This window comes from Liolophura sinensis, chromosome 4, assembly GCF_032854445.1.
Source record: "Liolophura sinensis isolate JHLJ2023 chromosome 4, CUHK_Ljap_v2, whole genome shotgun sequence".
Classification (NCBI taxonomy): domain Eukaryota; kingdom Metazoa; phylum Mollusca; class Polyplacophora; order Chitonida; family Chitonidae; genus Liolophura; species Liolophura sinensis.
In genome coordinates, this window is record NC_088298.1 from 19,926,759 (window position 1) to 19,943,437 (window position 16,679).

At 39.3% G+C, this 16,679-nt stretch overlaps 1 protein-coding gene across 1 annotated transcript in view; it reads right to left on the minus strand.

Moving 5' to 3' along the window:
- LOC135464797 (dynein axonemal heavy chain 7-like) overlaps nucleotides 1–16,679 on the minus strand; it is a 55,682-nt gene that overhangs the window by 21,303 nt on the left and 17,700 nt on the right. The window contains exons 22-46 of the mRNA XM_064742353.1: nucleotides 16,176–16,529; nucleotides 15,571–15,680; nucleotides 14,666–14,834; nucleotides 14,184–14,286; nucleotides 13,623–13,750; nucleotides 13,110–13,322; nucleotides 12,317–12,550; nucleotides 11,121–11,234; nucleotides 10,496–10,645; nucleotides 9,912–10,094; nucleotides 9,350–9,529; nucleotides 8,681–8,812; nucleotides 8,319–8,414; nucleotides 7,576–7,701; nucleotides 6,906–7,103; nucleotides 6,039–6,194; nucleotides 5,416–5,584; nucleotides 4,879–5,005; nucleotides 4,103–4,319; nucleotides 3,509–3,825; nucleotides 2,698–2,839; nucleotides 2,291–2,404; nucleotides 1,860–1,978; nucleotides 938–1,118; nucleotides 241–470 (exon numbers count right to left, since the gene is read on the minus strand). Of these exons, the coding sequence (XP_064598423.1) occupies nucleotides 241–470; nucleotides 938–1,118; nucleotides 1,860–1,978; nucleotides 2,291–2,404; nucleotides 2,698–2,839; nucleotides 3,509–3,825; nucleotides 4,103–4,319; nucleotides 4,879–5,005; nucleotides 5,416–5,584; nucleotides 6,039–6,194; nucleotides 6,906–7,103; nucleotides 7,576–7,701; nucleotides 8,319–8,414; nucleotides 8,681–8,812; nucleotides 9,350–9,529; nucleotides 9,912–10,094; nucleotides 10,496–10,645; nucleotides 11,121–11,234; nucleotides 12,317–12,550; nucleotides 13,110–13,322; nucleotides 13,623–13,750; nucleotides 14,184–14,286; nucleotides 14,666–14,834; nucleotides 15,571–15,680; nucleotides 16,176–16,529 (4,262 nt within the window). The remainder of the gene's footprint in view (nucleotides 1–240; nucleotides 471–937; nucleotides 1,119–1,859; nucleotides 1,979–2,290; nucleotides 2,405–2,697; nucleotides 2,840–3,508; nucleotides 3,826–4,102; nucleotides 4,320–4,878; nucleotides 5,006–5,415; nucleotides 5,585–6,038; nucleotides 6,195–6,905; nucleotides 7,104–7,575; nucleotides 7,702–8,318; nucleotides 8,415–8,680; nucleotides 8,813–9,349; nucleotides 9,530–9,911; nucleotides 10,095–10,495; nucleotides 10,646–11,120; nucleotides 11,235–12,316; nucleotides 12,551–13,109; nucleotides 13,323–13,622; nucleotides 13,751–14,183; nucleotides 14,287–14,665; nucleotides 14,835–15,570; nucleotides 15,681–16,175; nucleotides 16,530–16,679) is intronic.

Genomic DNA, 16,679 nt, shown 5'->3' on the forward strand with positions numbered 1-16,679 from the left:
GGCCGGCATTGAACCTGTACCACTTGTGATCTTGAGACTGAAATATAAGGACCTTTAACCCCGGCCACGCCCCAGTCCCAGGAAAGAACCAAAGAACATTACCTACCTAATAAAAGTGGAAATCAAAGTCTTATGGTACGATTCTCCACTTAGCGCCAAATTTCTCCAAAATGTTCCCTAACTACCTCATCCTTTAAGTAGTGGGGTTTTTTTTGTGTGTGTGTGTTTTGGTCAACTTACTCTCTCTTGAGGTTTAGGAGTGTCTTGAAGGTATTAATCAGCTCCAGGTAAGACGTCGGCGTGACGTAATTGTGCCGGTCCAGCTCGTTCAGGAAGCGCTCAGACACCTCGCGCGTCGTAGTGTGGAAGTCGCGACACATGTTAATACAACCTGCTTTCTCCTGCTCCTCCATCTCAATCTCAGCCAAGAAGCGTGTGGCCACAGCCTGCAGAGCATCTTCAGGCCATGACTGTAAGAGAATGAATGTTATGAAATTTTATTATAAGTACAGCAGTGAAAATTGAAAATCATTCGTATCTGCTAAAGGGTATAAATGACATGCCAAGTAAATTATTTTCATGCAAATCAACTCTACTCCCTAGTACAGTATGTCTCAGACCGTAGCACTTATGAAAAAAAAAAGAATTATCAATTTAGATGAAAAAAAAAATGTTTGGCGATGTTTCACGGGTAAACTGGTATTAATAGATGTGACATCATTCATTGCAAGAGACAATGTTGGCTGGCGTCGTATAAGTGAAATATTCTTGAGCACGGTGTAAAACACCAATCAAATAAATAAATAAATGACTGCAAGAAAACAAAAAGTCTATCCAGATTAGCCCAGAGTTGCCTTTGTGTGGGAAAGGTCTCCTGTGTGGAGACCAGATTAAAAATGATCAGAATCCCCCAAAACATCCTCATCATGTGACATACCTGGAACCAATCAATCGTGCAGCAGTTGACGAGAGAGGGGAATTTTCGCAGTCGGGTGCGGAAAGCGTCACCAATGGGGCTCATGGCGAGCACTACATGAAGTTGATCTCGGACACGCTGGATGAAGAAGTTAAAGAGAGCTACAGGGGAGCCATCAGTCTGCTTAGCCTTGTCTCTTTGTCTAGAAATGAAATGTTGAGCAAAATTATACAAAGTATTTGTTTTAATATTAGGCCAATATTTTTTGTTGAATTCGCGATAGATCTTGCAAAATGTTGATTTTTTGGATAAAAACCCCACATTTTTAAAAGTTAAATGAGTGAGCGAGTGAGTGCTTGAGGTTTTAAAGTCGTACTCAACAATTTTTCAGTCATATGACCATGAAGGAAACCTTAGAGTGCATGTAATGTGCCTCCTTTGTTGCAGGAGGGATTTCCACCGCTCTTTTATTTAGTGCTGCTTCACTGAGATGCCTTACCAAAGGCAAGTAAGCCGCCCCCGCCCAAGCCAATATACTGATATGGGTCAACAAGTCGTTGCACTTTCCCCTTCATGCTGAACGCCAAATGAGGAAGTTACAACGTCCTCTTTTAAAATCATAGGTGCGACTCGATCCAGGATTGACCTTGGATCTAACGCCTCCCAAAGTGGATGCTCTACTGACTCTGCTATCGGGGCCAGTAAAAGTTAAATGAATAATCCTTGTTAAAACACAGGATGTCAAAAATTACACTGACTGATTGACTGACTGACGGCCAGAGTGACATATACAGCTGACTGTTAACCAAACACAAAAACATAACCAAGTAGTTTTATTACAAACAAGCAGCAAAATCATAGTGTTGATAAATATTCACCTATTCACGTACACATTTTTTGTCTGTACCATACAATAACTTCACCATGTAATGGTAACACTGACCTGTCAATCTGCCTCATTTTCTCGCAGATCTCCTGTTTCTCATCCAGTGGGTAGAGGTTCGGCACTTCGCCTGCATTCAACAGGTTATTGATGTCTTCCAGGAAGGATTCTTGCTTGATCTATCAGCAGAAAGTCATTAAATGACACAGAAAGAACGATCTTTCAGATGTAAAGGTGGGACATTGCTGAGAGTGCACCAAAGCCAGTTTACTCACGTAAAATGTAGTTCCTTTATGTTATGTAATTCCTCCAAAGAACACCTTGAATTGACCAGAATACAAATTGTTTGTCATCATGGACATGTCATTATAAAACTGCACAGAGGCAGCTGAGTACCGTAAACACTGTTCAAGTAAGAGCCGGACATGAATAATCTTTCACTTGCATACATATGGTATTCTGCCGTCCTTTATATAACGGATATACCATACCTGTGTGTCAGAGAAGAGGAAGACCATGTGGTTGTCTGTCTCGGTGGATTTCCTCAGGATTGTCTTCAGATCTTCTCGCCATTCCACTGATGTGTAACTCTTACCAATCTCCACCTGGGTACAGCAAGGCAGTCAGTAAATTTTTCTCTCTTCTTTCTTTTTTTTTTTTTTTTTCAAGATCATCATTTTTCTTTGGAGCACAATACTGAGAAAAGATATCCCCATTTTACTTATTTTTTCAATAAAAAAATCCACTTTTACCTTTCTACTAAAACAATTTTCATTAGTGTATTGGAAAATGAAATGCAATGAAAATCAATTAAATTTAATATCAAATAAAAAAACCTAATTTTTTTAGAAATAATGCTGATGAGTTCTACGTCAGGAGACAAGGTTAAAGTTCATACCTGTGCAACTTCGTAGTCAGCCATGTGAGCTGCCAATCGAGTCAGAGATTGACGCCCAGACCCGCCCACTCCAACAAGGAGGGCGTGGCTTCTGGGCTGTTTAAGGATTCGGGAGATTCTTGACACATGCTCTATAGCAAACCTATGAATGAATAAATTTGCATTTGGCTAAGAATTCCTCTGGCACAAAAAATCTGTGTGGACTTTACATCAGACTGACACATGAATTCATTAACAAGATGTACATCAACAGAGGGGCCTAAAGCTGGGTCCACACGGTACCATGGTCAGTTTGTCAACGAATAAATACAGGATTTGTCTATTTCACAAGCTGCATTCAGATGATGTGATCTGTTCACAAATGGCTAAATTAGTGCATATTTTACTTTCAGCTGATTTGCTTAAATTGACCTGTCAACTCGACAAGAGCACTGTGTGACTAAGGTAAGACAAATTTTACACTGTGTTTTTTTACAGGATTGCTGACATTAAAAAATCCAAAAATGTAATACAAATAAAAGTGAAAATCCATCTTTTTATTTTGTTTCGACCATCATATTTTTCATGAATTTACTTTTCTTTTTATTTTTTTGTCAAAGCTTTCTGATCATGTAAATATGACTTTAACAAAGAAAATAGCTGGGACAGCTCATATTTCTCACAAATTAGATGATTTTTAAGATTTATTTTCATTACTACGCCCTCCTCCAATTTCCAAAAAGGATATATTATGCCTATAAAACAGCAATTTAAGTTGGTGTTGCCTTAACCAAAACAAGATTGATTGTCTCAATGTTCTCACAAGCCTCACCTGAAAAGCACAAGGTTCATGGGCTTCTTGCTGATATTGTTAAACTCATCCAGGAAGCCCTCCACCACATGTCGCAGCTGCTCCAGGTCTCGCACCTCCACGTAGTGGTTCTTGTCAGATTTAGGGTCGGTGAAATCGCAGAACATCAAACTGCGAAGATCATCCTCCGTGACTTTGCCATCGTCGTTCGAGTCCAGGTGGATGAAGAGCTGGTCAAAGTCTTCACGCAGTTTAGACTTTGTCACTTCGCGGACGTAGTTGAAGAGCCAGTCACGATCGCCGTCGTCTACCAGACGATCATAGTATACTCGGAACACCTGAACGAAGCAAATTTATGTCACTCAGAGTTGCAGGAAATAAGTTTGCAATTTTATTATCCATGAGCAAAACTGCAATAATATGTTTGAAAGATCTGAAAAATTTGAAAAATTTGAAAAATCATATAATTTTACCTCAAGCCAATTAATGTGTTTGTCGGCAAACAGCTTTTGTTCAAAACATTTCAACGGATTAATTTGTTTGCCGGCAAAAACTTTTGTTAAAGATTGACTGATTTGTTTTTGTGTAAAGATCTTTAATATATTGTTGAGTTACCTCATGTACCCAGAGCCTCTTCATGGAGCCTGGGTCCTCCATGGTCTCTGGGAGGGACAGCAGCACCCCCTGGACCACACGGCTGAAGTCACGCAGGTTGAACAGGTAGTGGGACTTGGCTGGGGTTGGCAGCAGGTTAACCATGGACTCTTTGTACACCTGTAGGGTGCCATTTACCACCTGGTCTATGCATGGCTTAAAGTCATTAGAGAAACCCCTGTGGGAAACAAAACAAGGGCAATGATTGAATTAGAGGATAATTAAAACAACCTAACACTTTTCACTGAAAAAGTCAAATAGTGTAAATTTTTTAATATTATGCCAAAACATCACTTACATATTCTATTTCATGAAACTTCATCAAGGGTTATTTAAATTCTCTTGCCGGAGAAACTGCTTTAAGCATGTACTATGCACTACTACACGCATATATGAGATCTTTATTTTATCAGAAGGCTTTTCACACAGAAGCCTCAAATTCAAGGCTAAGTGAGTTAGATGAAGCATGGCTTGGATTACATGATACCTTACCTGGTTTTATATTTTGTAATCCTCGCCAAACATTGTCTAATCTGTTCACATGCTTTTATTAAGTGTTGATCTGAGTTGTCTGAAGCGTCGGTTTTTATGCTGACAATGGTTATTTATTTATTTATTTGATTGGTGTTTTATGCTGTACTCAAGAATATTTCACTTCTATGACGGCAGCGCTCACCAACTGAGCCACGGAGCCCCCCCACCCTCCCCGCTGACAATGTTCTAGGTTGGCTACTCACTGAGCAGAGATATGCCAGTCCATAATTCTCCTGAAAATAGTGATCATGGTATCATCATCAAACTCGTTGATGGTCACGGTGTTGAAATGACGCAGGAAGCGTGGGGTCACAGGGTTACGACCTCCACCTGGTGGCAAAGAGAAGAAGAAAACGATGACTTCAGCAACAGACTTGACTTAAAGAGGAGAGGCCAAACTTAGTTGACAAGCAGTACAATGTATGATGATCACAGAAACAATTCAGACAAATTACACTAAATCCGCTTAACTCATAAGTACAAAGCAATATGACAAAAAGGAATCACAATTAACAGTGCCTTCACACACAGAGTCAGTGCAGTAATTGCACTCAGCCCTGGCCTTGTGTCAGGGGGTTGTCGGATACTGCAAAAATAAGTTTTTTCCTCCAACCACACACCCAAATAGTGTGGATTAAGTGACATAATCTTGAGTTCAGCAAAAGCCATACTTGAAACCTTATCTGTCACGTGTTGCAATCAAATCCTATCCTCATCACTGTCGTGGTTGTTGCACTCACCCGGGGGTCCCATGGCCGCTATCAGCTGAATGTCAATCAGTTTGATGGCTGTCGTTTCTTTGAGATCATACCAGTTCCAGTGATCCTGCCACTGTCGCAGCAGTTCTATGGGAGGCTGAGCACCGTACGTCTCACGTGACGGCATGTTCAGGTCATCCACAAACACAATCTAAAGGCAATAGAATCATACAATTCTAATCCACTAAAAGGCAGAGATAATACAGTCATACAATTTTAACTCCAAAAAGAAGTGTTTCAATCTAATATTTGACACAAGTCAAAACTGGCTTTGTTCAATCGGCCCCTGTACCGAGTACACCATGCACTTATTAGGCAATCTGACTTTCCGTTTTCATTTCAATGTAAAGCAAAACAAATTTTTTTTGTGCTTTACCAATTACCGACACTAAAAAATTCAAAAAAAGGAGATAAAGTAAAAACTGAAAATCCACATTTTTATTTTGTCTGATCTAGATGTTCATAAAATATGTCTTACAATTTTTATTTTCAAAACATACTCCAACATTGAAAAAATATTTATTCTGCCCTTAAAGCAACAATTAAAGCTAGCCTAACAATTAAGAAAACAAGGCAGGAGCAGAATGTCACAAATAACTTCTTACAGCTTTCTTGCCGAGCGGAGGACCAAAGACGCCCTTCCTCCGCTTGTCAAGTTTGGACATGATCATGTTCTGTGTCTGGTTAGCACTGGTCTGAGCAGAGAAGTTGATGATGTTAGGTTTGTATGCATCTTTGTCCAGCTTGTTCAACAGAAAGTCCTGAAAAAGAAACACAGTATAATGCTTTATAAGTTTGCTTGTGCTAGGAACGTAGGACACAAACTGAAAACAAACAGTCCTGGTAAAAAAGTGGCATGTGTTAGGTTTACTTGTACTGAAAATTTAGGACACAAGCTGAATATGAACAGTCCTGGTCAAAAAGTGATGAGTTATATTTACTTGTGGTAAAAATGTAGGACACCTTGTTCAGCTTATTCAACAAATAATACTGGTAAAAAAAGTGGCATGTGATAGGTTTACTTGTACTGAAAATTTAGGACACAAACAAAAAATGAAGAGTCCTGGTCAAAAAGGGACGTGTTATATTTACTTGTGATGAAAATATAGGACACTTTGTTCAGCTAGGTAAACAAGTAGTACTGGTGTAAAAATGGCATGTGTTATGTTTACTTGAATTGGTAAGTGATAATTAATGTTGTATCATCTGTGGGATCCCTTGTTTATGTTGCTGAACATCATTAGTTATCATTTTGGCAGTATCAGAATTGATCCATATCCTTTTGAAGGTGCGATGTCTATCAAAAAGAAATGCTCGAGTTGTGTATGTATGCTTTTCACATACATGAAAAGCTATATATGGACAATATGAGACACATTAAACTCATTAATACCCAAATGAGTAAAACAGATTCAAAGACAAATGTAACAAACTATAAAAGAGTCAAGAAAATGCTTTTTTTCAAAACTTACAGTAATGTAACAACTTTTTCCCGTTCCTGTGGGGCCGACATACAGCGCACTCTTCTGGTGAGTGACCAGCAAGTTAAGGATGTACGTGTAACGCACTGTGTCCACAGTCGGCACGATGATCTCATTAAACAGGGCGTCCTTAGGAATGGGCGGGGCATCTTTGATGTCATCAAGCCAGCTGGACCATCTACCAGCACCCTGAAGGAAAAATGGTGTCACTGAGTATTACCCCTGTCAAGCAGATAGCGTTTCTACCCACATAAGAAATAATGATTTTGTATTTTCTCATTTTAGTACAGTAAATGTTTAAGGGTTGAAATTTTAGAATGAGTTGTCACAGGTGTAAAGCATCTTTGCAGCAATTCAGTTTTGTTCACTTCATTCGCATTCATTTTTTTCTCAAGTTTTCATTTAAATTTCTCTCTATGAGCCATGTTGTTTTCTTTATTTATGCTGTGTTAATAAATTTGTTTGATAAAAAGTTATTTTGTGCACAACTTGGCCTTGGGCCAAGAATCAATTCAACACATTTTGGTTGTGATCTAGACCAAACTCTTTTCACAGCAATTTAAAAGAAAAAAATATTCTCACCATCGTTCTTTCTAAAAGAACTAATAACACCCCTTCTGATAGGAAATATGTTTACAAGTATAGTTTTGCGTGTACTTACGTCTTTGATAAATTTGTACTCGTAGATGAGTCCTTTGGCTGGGAAGGGGTTAAGGAATGGTTTCATCGGGGGCTCCACCAGTTCTGTCATGCCCACCATGATGCGGGTCTCCTCACTCATCCCACCCTGAATCATTGAGTTATATTTTTATATATATATTGAGATATACACCTGATTGCTGTTAATGCATACTTTAAATTTCTGCAATTTTGCAATGTCAGTCACATGTATGTGTGCCCAAGGTAAACCACCGATCTTTACTTGTACTGAAATCTCCAAATGTAAAGACGCAGCCAAGACAGCAAGAGCTGGATTTGAGCCTGCAGCCTTACTGATGACGAACAGTAAGAGCACACGAATCTGCACATGCCCCGTCCAAGTTTGAACCCACACCATGTGTGACACTGTTCTACTAAGGTGTTAACCACTCAACCACAGACTTCATCTCCATGTATACCCTAAATAACCTAAAATTTCATCCACAAAAAATGTATTTTATTGGCAAATAAATGTCACAAAACATTATTTTTGGTGCTGAAACTTTTCCAGCAGAATATCATCCCATGTTCCTAGCAAACCTCAGAACACCTTTCTAAACTCATTAGACCTCTCCGAATCAGGAAAAATGGGCAAGTTAGTCACGGACAAAATTTATGATCATTAAGGATATGCTTACTTCAACTGTTACTCAATATAATCTGCAATGTAACTACGTGTTTACAAAATGAGATTTATCAACTTACGCCCATGAGCTCTCGGATGAGCTTGTCAAACTTGATACGGCCTTCAATAGAACTTGTTCCACCCACAGACCAGGTCAACGCAAAGAAGAAGATGCTCTGAAGAAAAAAAAAAATGGCTTACACAATGAGACTAAAGCAATGTACACAAATATGGTAAATGTACACCTTTTCTTAAAGAAAAAAAAAGGTCAACTTTAATTGGACATTAATTTGACAAAATTACAAAGGTCAAATTCAGAACTTCACATAGAGCAAATTTTATCACTGAGTACTACCCTCAGAATATGCCTAAATAAATATAGCATTAATATGTGAAAAAGGTTGAAGAAGTACAATCACTGAAAAATGTGGACAACACCCACCTCTAGCCAAGAGATTATCTCTCGTTCATCCATCTGGGCGATCTTGGCTTCATCGTTAAACTCATCCATCAGGCAGTCCATTAGATTCATACAGGATTTCACAACATTAGAGTCGGAGGTGGGCGACAGTTCCTATTAAAATTATTTGGGTAAATATAATGAAAATTTATTCTCAGCGAACATGAAACAAAAGAAACATGGCTATGATTTATATGCTTTATTTATTTGAATGCTGTTGAGAGCTGATATTTCACTTGTGAGATGGCAGTCAGTTTCATGGGTGAGTGAAACTGGAAGTGTCCAAGGTAAACCACTGAACTTTGGCAAGTCCCTGATAAACTTTTCCATGAGATATACATATATAATCCTATAATGGTCACCATATTGGTGGAACACAATGGTCTTTAATGGTCTTGTACTGGACAAACGGCAACAATAGCATTGCTAATCACCAAGGCAGCACACACAGTGAGACAGGAATCCACTAACACCAGGTCCATGGGCCACACCTGATGTGTTCTAGCGATACAAAACCAGTGAACCTGTACCACCCCACGAGTATGTCTTAACTATTCCCAAAAACATGCATATTTCTCACAACACCCTTTTACAGTTTAGGATGAGAAAACTCAAAGTTAACAAAGCACTCTTTCAGAACTTTCTGCTTACCTTGACACCACCTTTCCTGAGGAGGGAGAGACATGGATCAATAAATCGCTCAAACATGTCGGTGATGACGCTCTTGTGCATGTCTGATACATTTGTGGACATTTGGTGGAGCCAGGACTTCATCAGTGGTCGCCAGCCCAGGGATGATGGCTCCATGTAAATCATACCACAACGAGACACCTAGATGGAAGAGCAAACAAAGGGGAATAACTCAAATCTAAACATTTTCATAATGGAGGACTTCCATCAGGTTCAAGCTGGATTGATCACTGTTCTTTTGTAAAGCATCAGTAACACCTTATAAGTTTGTTCACAAAACGTCATCACAGAAGTACAGTTCAAAGAAGTTTAGGCCCAAATTACTTTAGGACCAAGGAAGGTTCTCCCATCCCCCTTTCCATTAAAATTCAACTTTGAAAGTTTACCCATTTACCTTTTTGGACAAGCATTACTTTTTTTTCCAACCAAAAAGCTCAAATCCAATTAACAGAAAGAATACGTACAAAGGTCAATGACTAATCCATTTCAATGACACTGGGGGAGTAGGGCAGGTCACACTTACAGTGGCAGGGGAGGCAGCTTCCAGATCCATGGGTTCAAAGATCAAGTTTGTTGTGCTGGCCAGTTGGATGATCTCTCCGCTCATCAGGCAGAGTTTCTTGTTGTCATCCAGGACAGTGTTCATGTTCTCAATCCAGATGGCATCAACAGGGCCGTCAAAGATGAGCCACTTCCTGTCTGGGGTCTGTCAGGCAGCCATGGGAAATGGGAAAACGTAAATGTCAGTGTATGAAGAATCTTTGGTTGATTAACTCAAAATGTCCGAAAATTTTGTCCCTGACTTAAGTTGCCCACCTTGCCTGATTTAGCCAGTTCTAATAATTTTAGGAATGTGTTTAGATGTGGAAGGTAGGATCACATCCTACTGAGATTGTTTAAATTTTGTCTTCAGAAATAATATTTTATTTCCATCATTCAGTCAAAATTTTAGGTCATTTAATGTAGGGCCTATTATCTTTGTAAGGCTGACTGCACAGGACGTTGATTGTCATGTCATCTTATATAAAGGATATCTGACTTACAATCCTTTATGGCATGGAGAATAAAATCTAGGACAGTGACAACAAAATATGACAACAAATTTACCGTTGAGGTTGCGAAGGCTCTGTAGCTGACGGCCAGGATTCCGTCAGACCACTCATGGGACACAGGGTCAAACTGACCGTAAAGCTGACCCATAGTTATTGCCTTAGGGTTGATTACGGTTAATTGGACCTTGTTCTCTTCCATGAGTCCCTGCAACATGAATAAACAGTATCAGTGACATATCTTGGCCTTTGTATATTTATTTATTTATTGATTGGTGTTTTATAAAAAAAGACTCAAGAATATTTCCTTATTTCAATGATGGTGGTAGGAGGAAGTCCAGAGGGAAACCACAACCATCTGTAGATTGCTGCAAAACCTTTACTCATTGGTCAGGAAGTCATCAGCTATTTTAAATGAGTGAGTCAATGAAAAGGTTAAGCCTAGAACTACAAGTACTTTAAAATTTGTTTTCACTGTTGGAAAGACATGCCTTGTGAATTCTACCAATATATTCGTCCAAGCTAATTAATCCTCTGAAAAGTGAAAAGAAATCAAAGCAAAAATGTTTTTGCATTATATGTTGTGATAATACCACTATATGGAGTCATCCTTTTAATACAAACCATGTACCACTAGTACTCTCAGGAGATTATTGATAAAAATTAACCAATCGTTACACTACCTTCTCATGAATGTCACCAAGAGCTGCAGCCAACACTCTGTAAGCCATGGTCTTCCCTCCAAAAGGTTCTCCAACAATCATGAAGCCGTGACGCACAATCATCATCTCATATATCTAAAATACACAACAATCATGAAGCCGCTACGCAAAATTATCGTCTCATAGATTTGAAACACACAACAATCATGAAGCCGCTACTCAAAATCATCGTCTCATAGATCTAAAACACACAACAATCATGAAGCCGCTACTCAAAATCATCGTCTCATAGATCTAAAACACACAACAATCATGAAGCCGCTACTCAAAATTATCGTCTCATAGATTTGAAACACACAACAATCATGAAGCCGCTACGCAAAATTATCGTCTCATAGATTTGAAACACACAACAATCATGAAGCCGCTACTCAAAATCATCGTCTCATAGATCTAAAACACACAACAATCATGAAGCCGCTACTCAAAATCATCGTCTCATAGATCTAAAACACACAACAATCATGAAGCCGCTACTCAAAATTATCGTCTCATAGATTTGAAACACACAACAATCATGAAGCCGCTACTCAAAATCATCGTCTCATAGATCTAAAACACACAACAATCATGAAGCCGCTACTCAAAATCATCGTCTCATAGATTTGAAACACACAACAATCATGAAGCCATTACGCACAATCATTAACTCATAGATCTGAAACACACAACAATCATGAAGCCGTGACACACAATCATTGTCTCATAGATCACAAAAAAAAGCGGCTAAGCCATGATGCAAAATCTCCTTAACCGCTTGGCCACGAATCTTTTCCCCATGACAATAGGGGAGTTTTGAGATCGAAATCTTTGAAAAGTGTTTGTCAACTTTGGCTAAAACTGAATTACTGATCATCTGGGGGCACAAACGATGCCCTTTTCCTTCACGAACTTCAGAAGTTCACAAATGGTCAGTTCCTCAATTATCGCCATAATTCGTTTACTTCAAATAATTTTCCATGAAACTTTTCAGACGCCCATGTTAAAGCATATGTAATTAAAAAAAGTTGCCTAACATTTCTGACAGGTCACATGGCACAGGAAAACTTTAGCAATTTTAACAAACTTTAACTCAAAACAGCTCAACTGAACTCAAAACACCCCCATTGAACTCAAAACACCTCTACTGAATAAATGTGTGTAATGGGATATTGTACCTGCTGTATTTTCTCTAGGAAGAAGTCTGTACACTGTAGATTCATCTTTTCACAGTTTTCCTTGACAGCTGCATTCAGGACTTCATAGTCGGGGGTAGGGAGTTTGATTCCGGGGAAGAGATCAGAAGTGATACCGTGGAACAACGGCAGGTCGTGGTTCAAGAATTTCGGTAAGTTGACGTCGATGATGGAACGTAACATGAGAATGTCTTCATCCTCTTCAGGGTATTTGAGCTGAAAATTTCAATCACAGACACAAACAAATTTTACTATGCCCTACACTGTTCAGTGTGAGTTAACTTTTACTTATTTATTTGATTGGTGTTTTACGATGTACTTAAGAATATTTCACTTATACAACGGTGGCCAGCATTATGGTGGGTGGAAACCGGGCAGAACCTGGCAGAAACCCACGGCCATCTGCAGGTTGCTGGCAGACCTTCCCATATATGGCTGGAGAGGAAGCCAGCATGAGCTGGACTTGAACTCACAGTTACCGCATTTAAACGTAAAAAACTAAGCCAAGTACAATCAGCAAAAAGCAATCGTTATAAAATACCCATTCTCTGTTCAAAAGAGGAGGATAAGAAGTACAGATAATGTAGGTCCATTACTGTGAATTCTTTAACACTTTTACACCCTTCCATGTCATATCATTACCTATGCAAAGCTCTTATCCATGATCCAAAACATAAATTTAACCAGAAAAAAAAAGGTATAAATTACATGAATCTGAAAAAACATTAACCTGCTTATATTTTAGATTTGAATTATGTTTGAATGTCGAGCTGACCTTGAGATTACCAGCTGCTGTGAGCACTGATTTGACGGCCCTCATTCCGTAATCATAGTGATGTTGTGAGGACAGCTGTTCTGAGCACAGTCTGTACACAGCTACGATCTTCACTGACAGCGGTCGAGCACTGACGAACCCGCAAGAGTACAGCGAGATCTCCGCAATGAGGGCGTAGTCAGGCACCATCATGGCCACCGTACGGAACAACGCCTGTGGGGGAATGAAAACTTGACATGCATTGAATGCGTAATGATAGGTGTACAGAGACATACATAAGTGGGCATCAACCTGGACCATTATGTGTTTATGAAAGTCCATTTTTACATACAGAATTTTGAGTAAAATACAGAAAATACATACAGAATATTTTGATGAATTATAACATTATGTATGTGGGGCCTAACAGACACTTGAACATTTAAAATCAGCAGTGAAAGGCAGCATAGAGAAAAGGTTCTGAGCTGAGTGAGCTGACGTTCATTTGAAGAGACCATCGTAAGTGATACTTACCTTGAGGTTATCGGGAAGCTCTGAGCGTCCAGCATAACCGGGATTCATGGTGATGAAGACGGAGCAGGTGGGATCAAGGCGAATCTCCGTCCCTTCAAACAGCAGCGTGTCAGCTCCAGCACTAATACCTACACAACAACAACAACAAAAATATGAACGATTTATTCTTTGACTCCACTGCAAAAAAAAAAAATATTTTTTTATTTTAAAAATTATTTCCTGCAATATCGCTTGAGTGACAGATACCCTAATGTGCTAGCTGCAAAAGCCATCACAGGAGTGTGAAGAGTTAGACTTCAGCAGTGATTTGTGTCAGTCAACGCTATATGTTCTTCAGAAAACATGTTCTTCAAATTAAACAGAACCTGTAGCTACCTGACTGCATCATGGTATATTTCACAATCTGTTTTGAAAATTGAAAATTAAAACTGAGAATTCAGTTTTTGTCTCCAGTCATAAATGTTACGCCCTCCTCTGAACATTCATTAATTCTTATCCAAAACAAAATGCTAACGGTTTAAGCAGCAATGCATTGTACGGAAGTATTTTCTGGTGTTATACCTCTCTGAATGGTAAGAATCTGTTGAGCAACCACAGACAAGACTTCCAAGTCAATTCTGTTAAACTCATCAAAACACGACCAGGCTCCACAAGAAGCCAAACCCTGGGGAGAAAAGAGCAGAATTTATGTCATAAACTAACCTACCAAATATGTGCTGTAAATTTAGCTAAAAAGCACAGTTTATTTTTTTTTGACATAAAATAAACTTTTTAAGTGCCTTGCTCCATAAAGCTTTAGCCACAATCTAATAATGGTTAAGTCAATTTCCAAATTAAGCAAGAAAGGAATGCATTATCTGACAATGAGAAAATACAAAGCATTGAGTTGAAATGTTTTAAGTGTTCATTAGCCACTGTGATGGTAGGGGAAGTGGGGGAGGAGGGTCATCCTTAGAAATGCTACTGGCTTCAAGATGAAGTGGAAGAACTGAAAATATGAACAATACGGAATGTTATTTTCTCCTAAACCAAATGTACAATACCTTGAAGAATTTTCCGAGAGCAATGTAATCCAAGCCGTCTGAGCAGTTGAAAACAACACACTGCTTGGCGACAGCTTTGGCCAAATCTTTGGTTGTCTCTGTTTTTCCTGTACCGGCAGGTCCCTCTGGAGCCCCTCCCAAGTGAAGGTGAAGAGCACCAAACAAGGTCCTGAAGGTTAAAGGTCAAACAACACTGAGAAAGAATAGCAGTTGTGTTCACTTGGAGAAAATGAAGATATATTTTGTACATTACAAAGAAAATGTCTGGCTTATGAGAAAAAAACATACGAAGTGGGAAACTTAAGGAAAAGGTTTGAACAGACTAGAAACCAACAAAACATAACGAGGGTTCATAATTTGGTAGTCACACTGGAAAAGTCCTGCTATACCAACCCATGTCAATGATGCTCACATAAGGCTGACATTCCACTGTCCTCCTGTGATAATAGCAAGGTGCCCACCTTCCTTCTCTATCTATCCCAATATATATTTATTTAATTTCATTGGAGATTTATGGCGTACTCAAGAATATATCACTTATATACAATGACGGCCAAAATTATGGTGGAAGAAAACTGGGCAGAACTAGGGAAATCCACAGGTTGCTGGCAAATTGTACCTGCCAAGCACTAAAGATTACTACCTACATGTATATATTAAGTTTATAGACACAGTCAGTCCTCCATTTCCCTTGCAATGTATTAAGGTTATATTTATTCATTTATTTCATTGGTGTTTTATGCCGTACTCAAGAATATTTCACTTATACAATGGCAGTCAGCATTATGGTGGGAGGAAACCAGGCAGAGCCTGGGAAACTCATGACCATCCACAGGTTGCTGAAAGGCCTTCCCACGTACTATTAAGGTTATAAGTAACTTCCTGATCCTGCAAGATGAGCTTACCTGTAACACCTGTCAGTGAGAGGTGTGATAACGAGACGGCCTGTGTTACCCAGGTACTCGTAACCGTACTTTAGCATGGAGTTGATCATACGAGTCACCATGTTCCCTTCCTGTCACAGAGATCAAGAGAGCATTTAAACAATGGGGAACTCGTAAAACACCTTCCCAATACAGTCCAAAGCTGTGAACTCATTTGTTCTTTCCTTTATTACGTCACAATTATCGTGATATATATGCTCAAGACACATATGAAGTACATACGCATCGCAATATCACAGGAGAAAAGAATGCATTCCACTGTGATTTGGATCTTCTGTCCAGCTCCTCCTTGAGTCTCCAATTATTTTTATCTAAACATCAAAGCACCCGTGTCACTACCTACAGTATTAAAAACACCCCACTAACCTCCAACTACTGTATGAGCTGAAAATGATTTCAATTTCTAATTCTCGTTAAACTTCAGCACATTTCTGACAACTGGTTTTCAAAATGCTCCTTATCTTACCTCGCAGTACTGTGTGATCTGAAAAACTATTTTTACTTGTTAAAACTTAAAAACACACATCTCACTGCCTAGCTAGCGATGAAAATCTCTGTTATCTCACCTCCCAGTAGTATCTCAGCTGGCTCAGCCACTGGAAATCAAACTCACTGCTGATCTTGCTCTTGACAAGATCAGCCAGCACATCACGGGCATGGACATCCAATACGATCAGGGCCTGCAGGGTGGTGCGGTTCTGTTTGGACAGCTTTCCTCTGACCAGAGCTACGATCTCGTCAATCTGAGAGTTATTCAAGGTCAGGTACTCCTCCAGAGCCTGTGGGCCTTTCCTGATGGATTCGTGGACAAAGTCCGTCCAGTATTTAGCTGTAACGGCGAGGACGGCTTGACCGGGCCAGGCTCGTACCCACTCTCCTCTTGGGGTTTTGTTGTAGTCTTCCAAAGCCTCACCACACACCTGTTAGCCAGCAAAAAAGCCCCCCAAAAATGTTAGCAACTTCAGTCTGGCACATGTGGGATTAGAACCTCTGACTGCAATGCTTGTGGCATTAAAGTTAAAAACTAAAAAAACTATTTTTTAAATTTTGCATTTAAGGTCGTATTCATA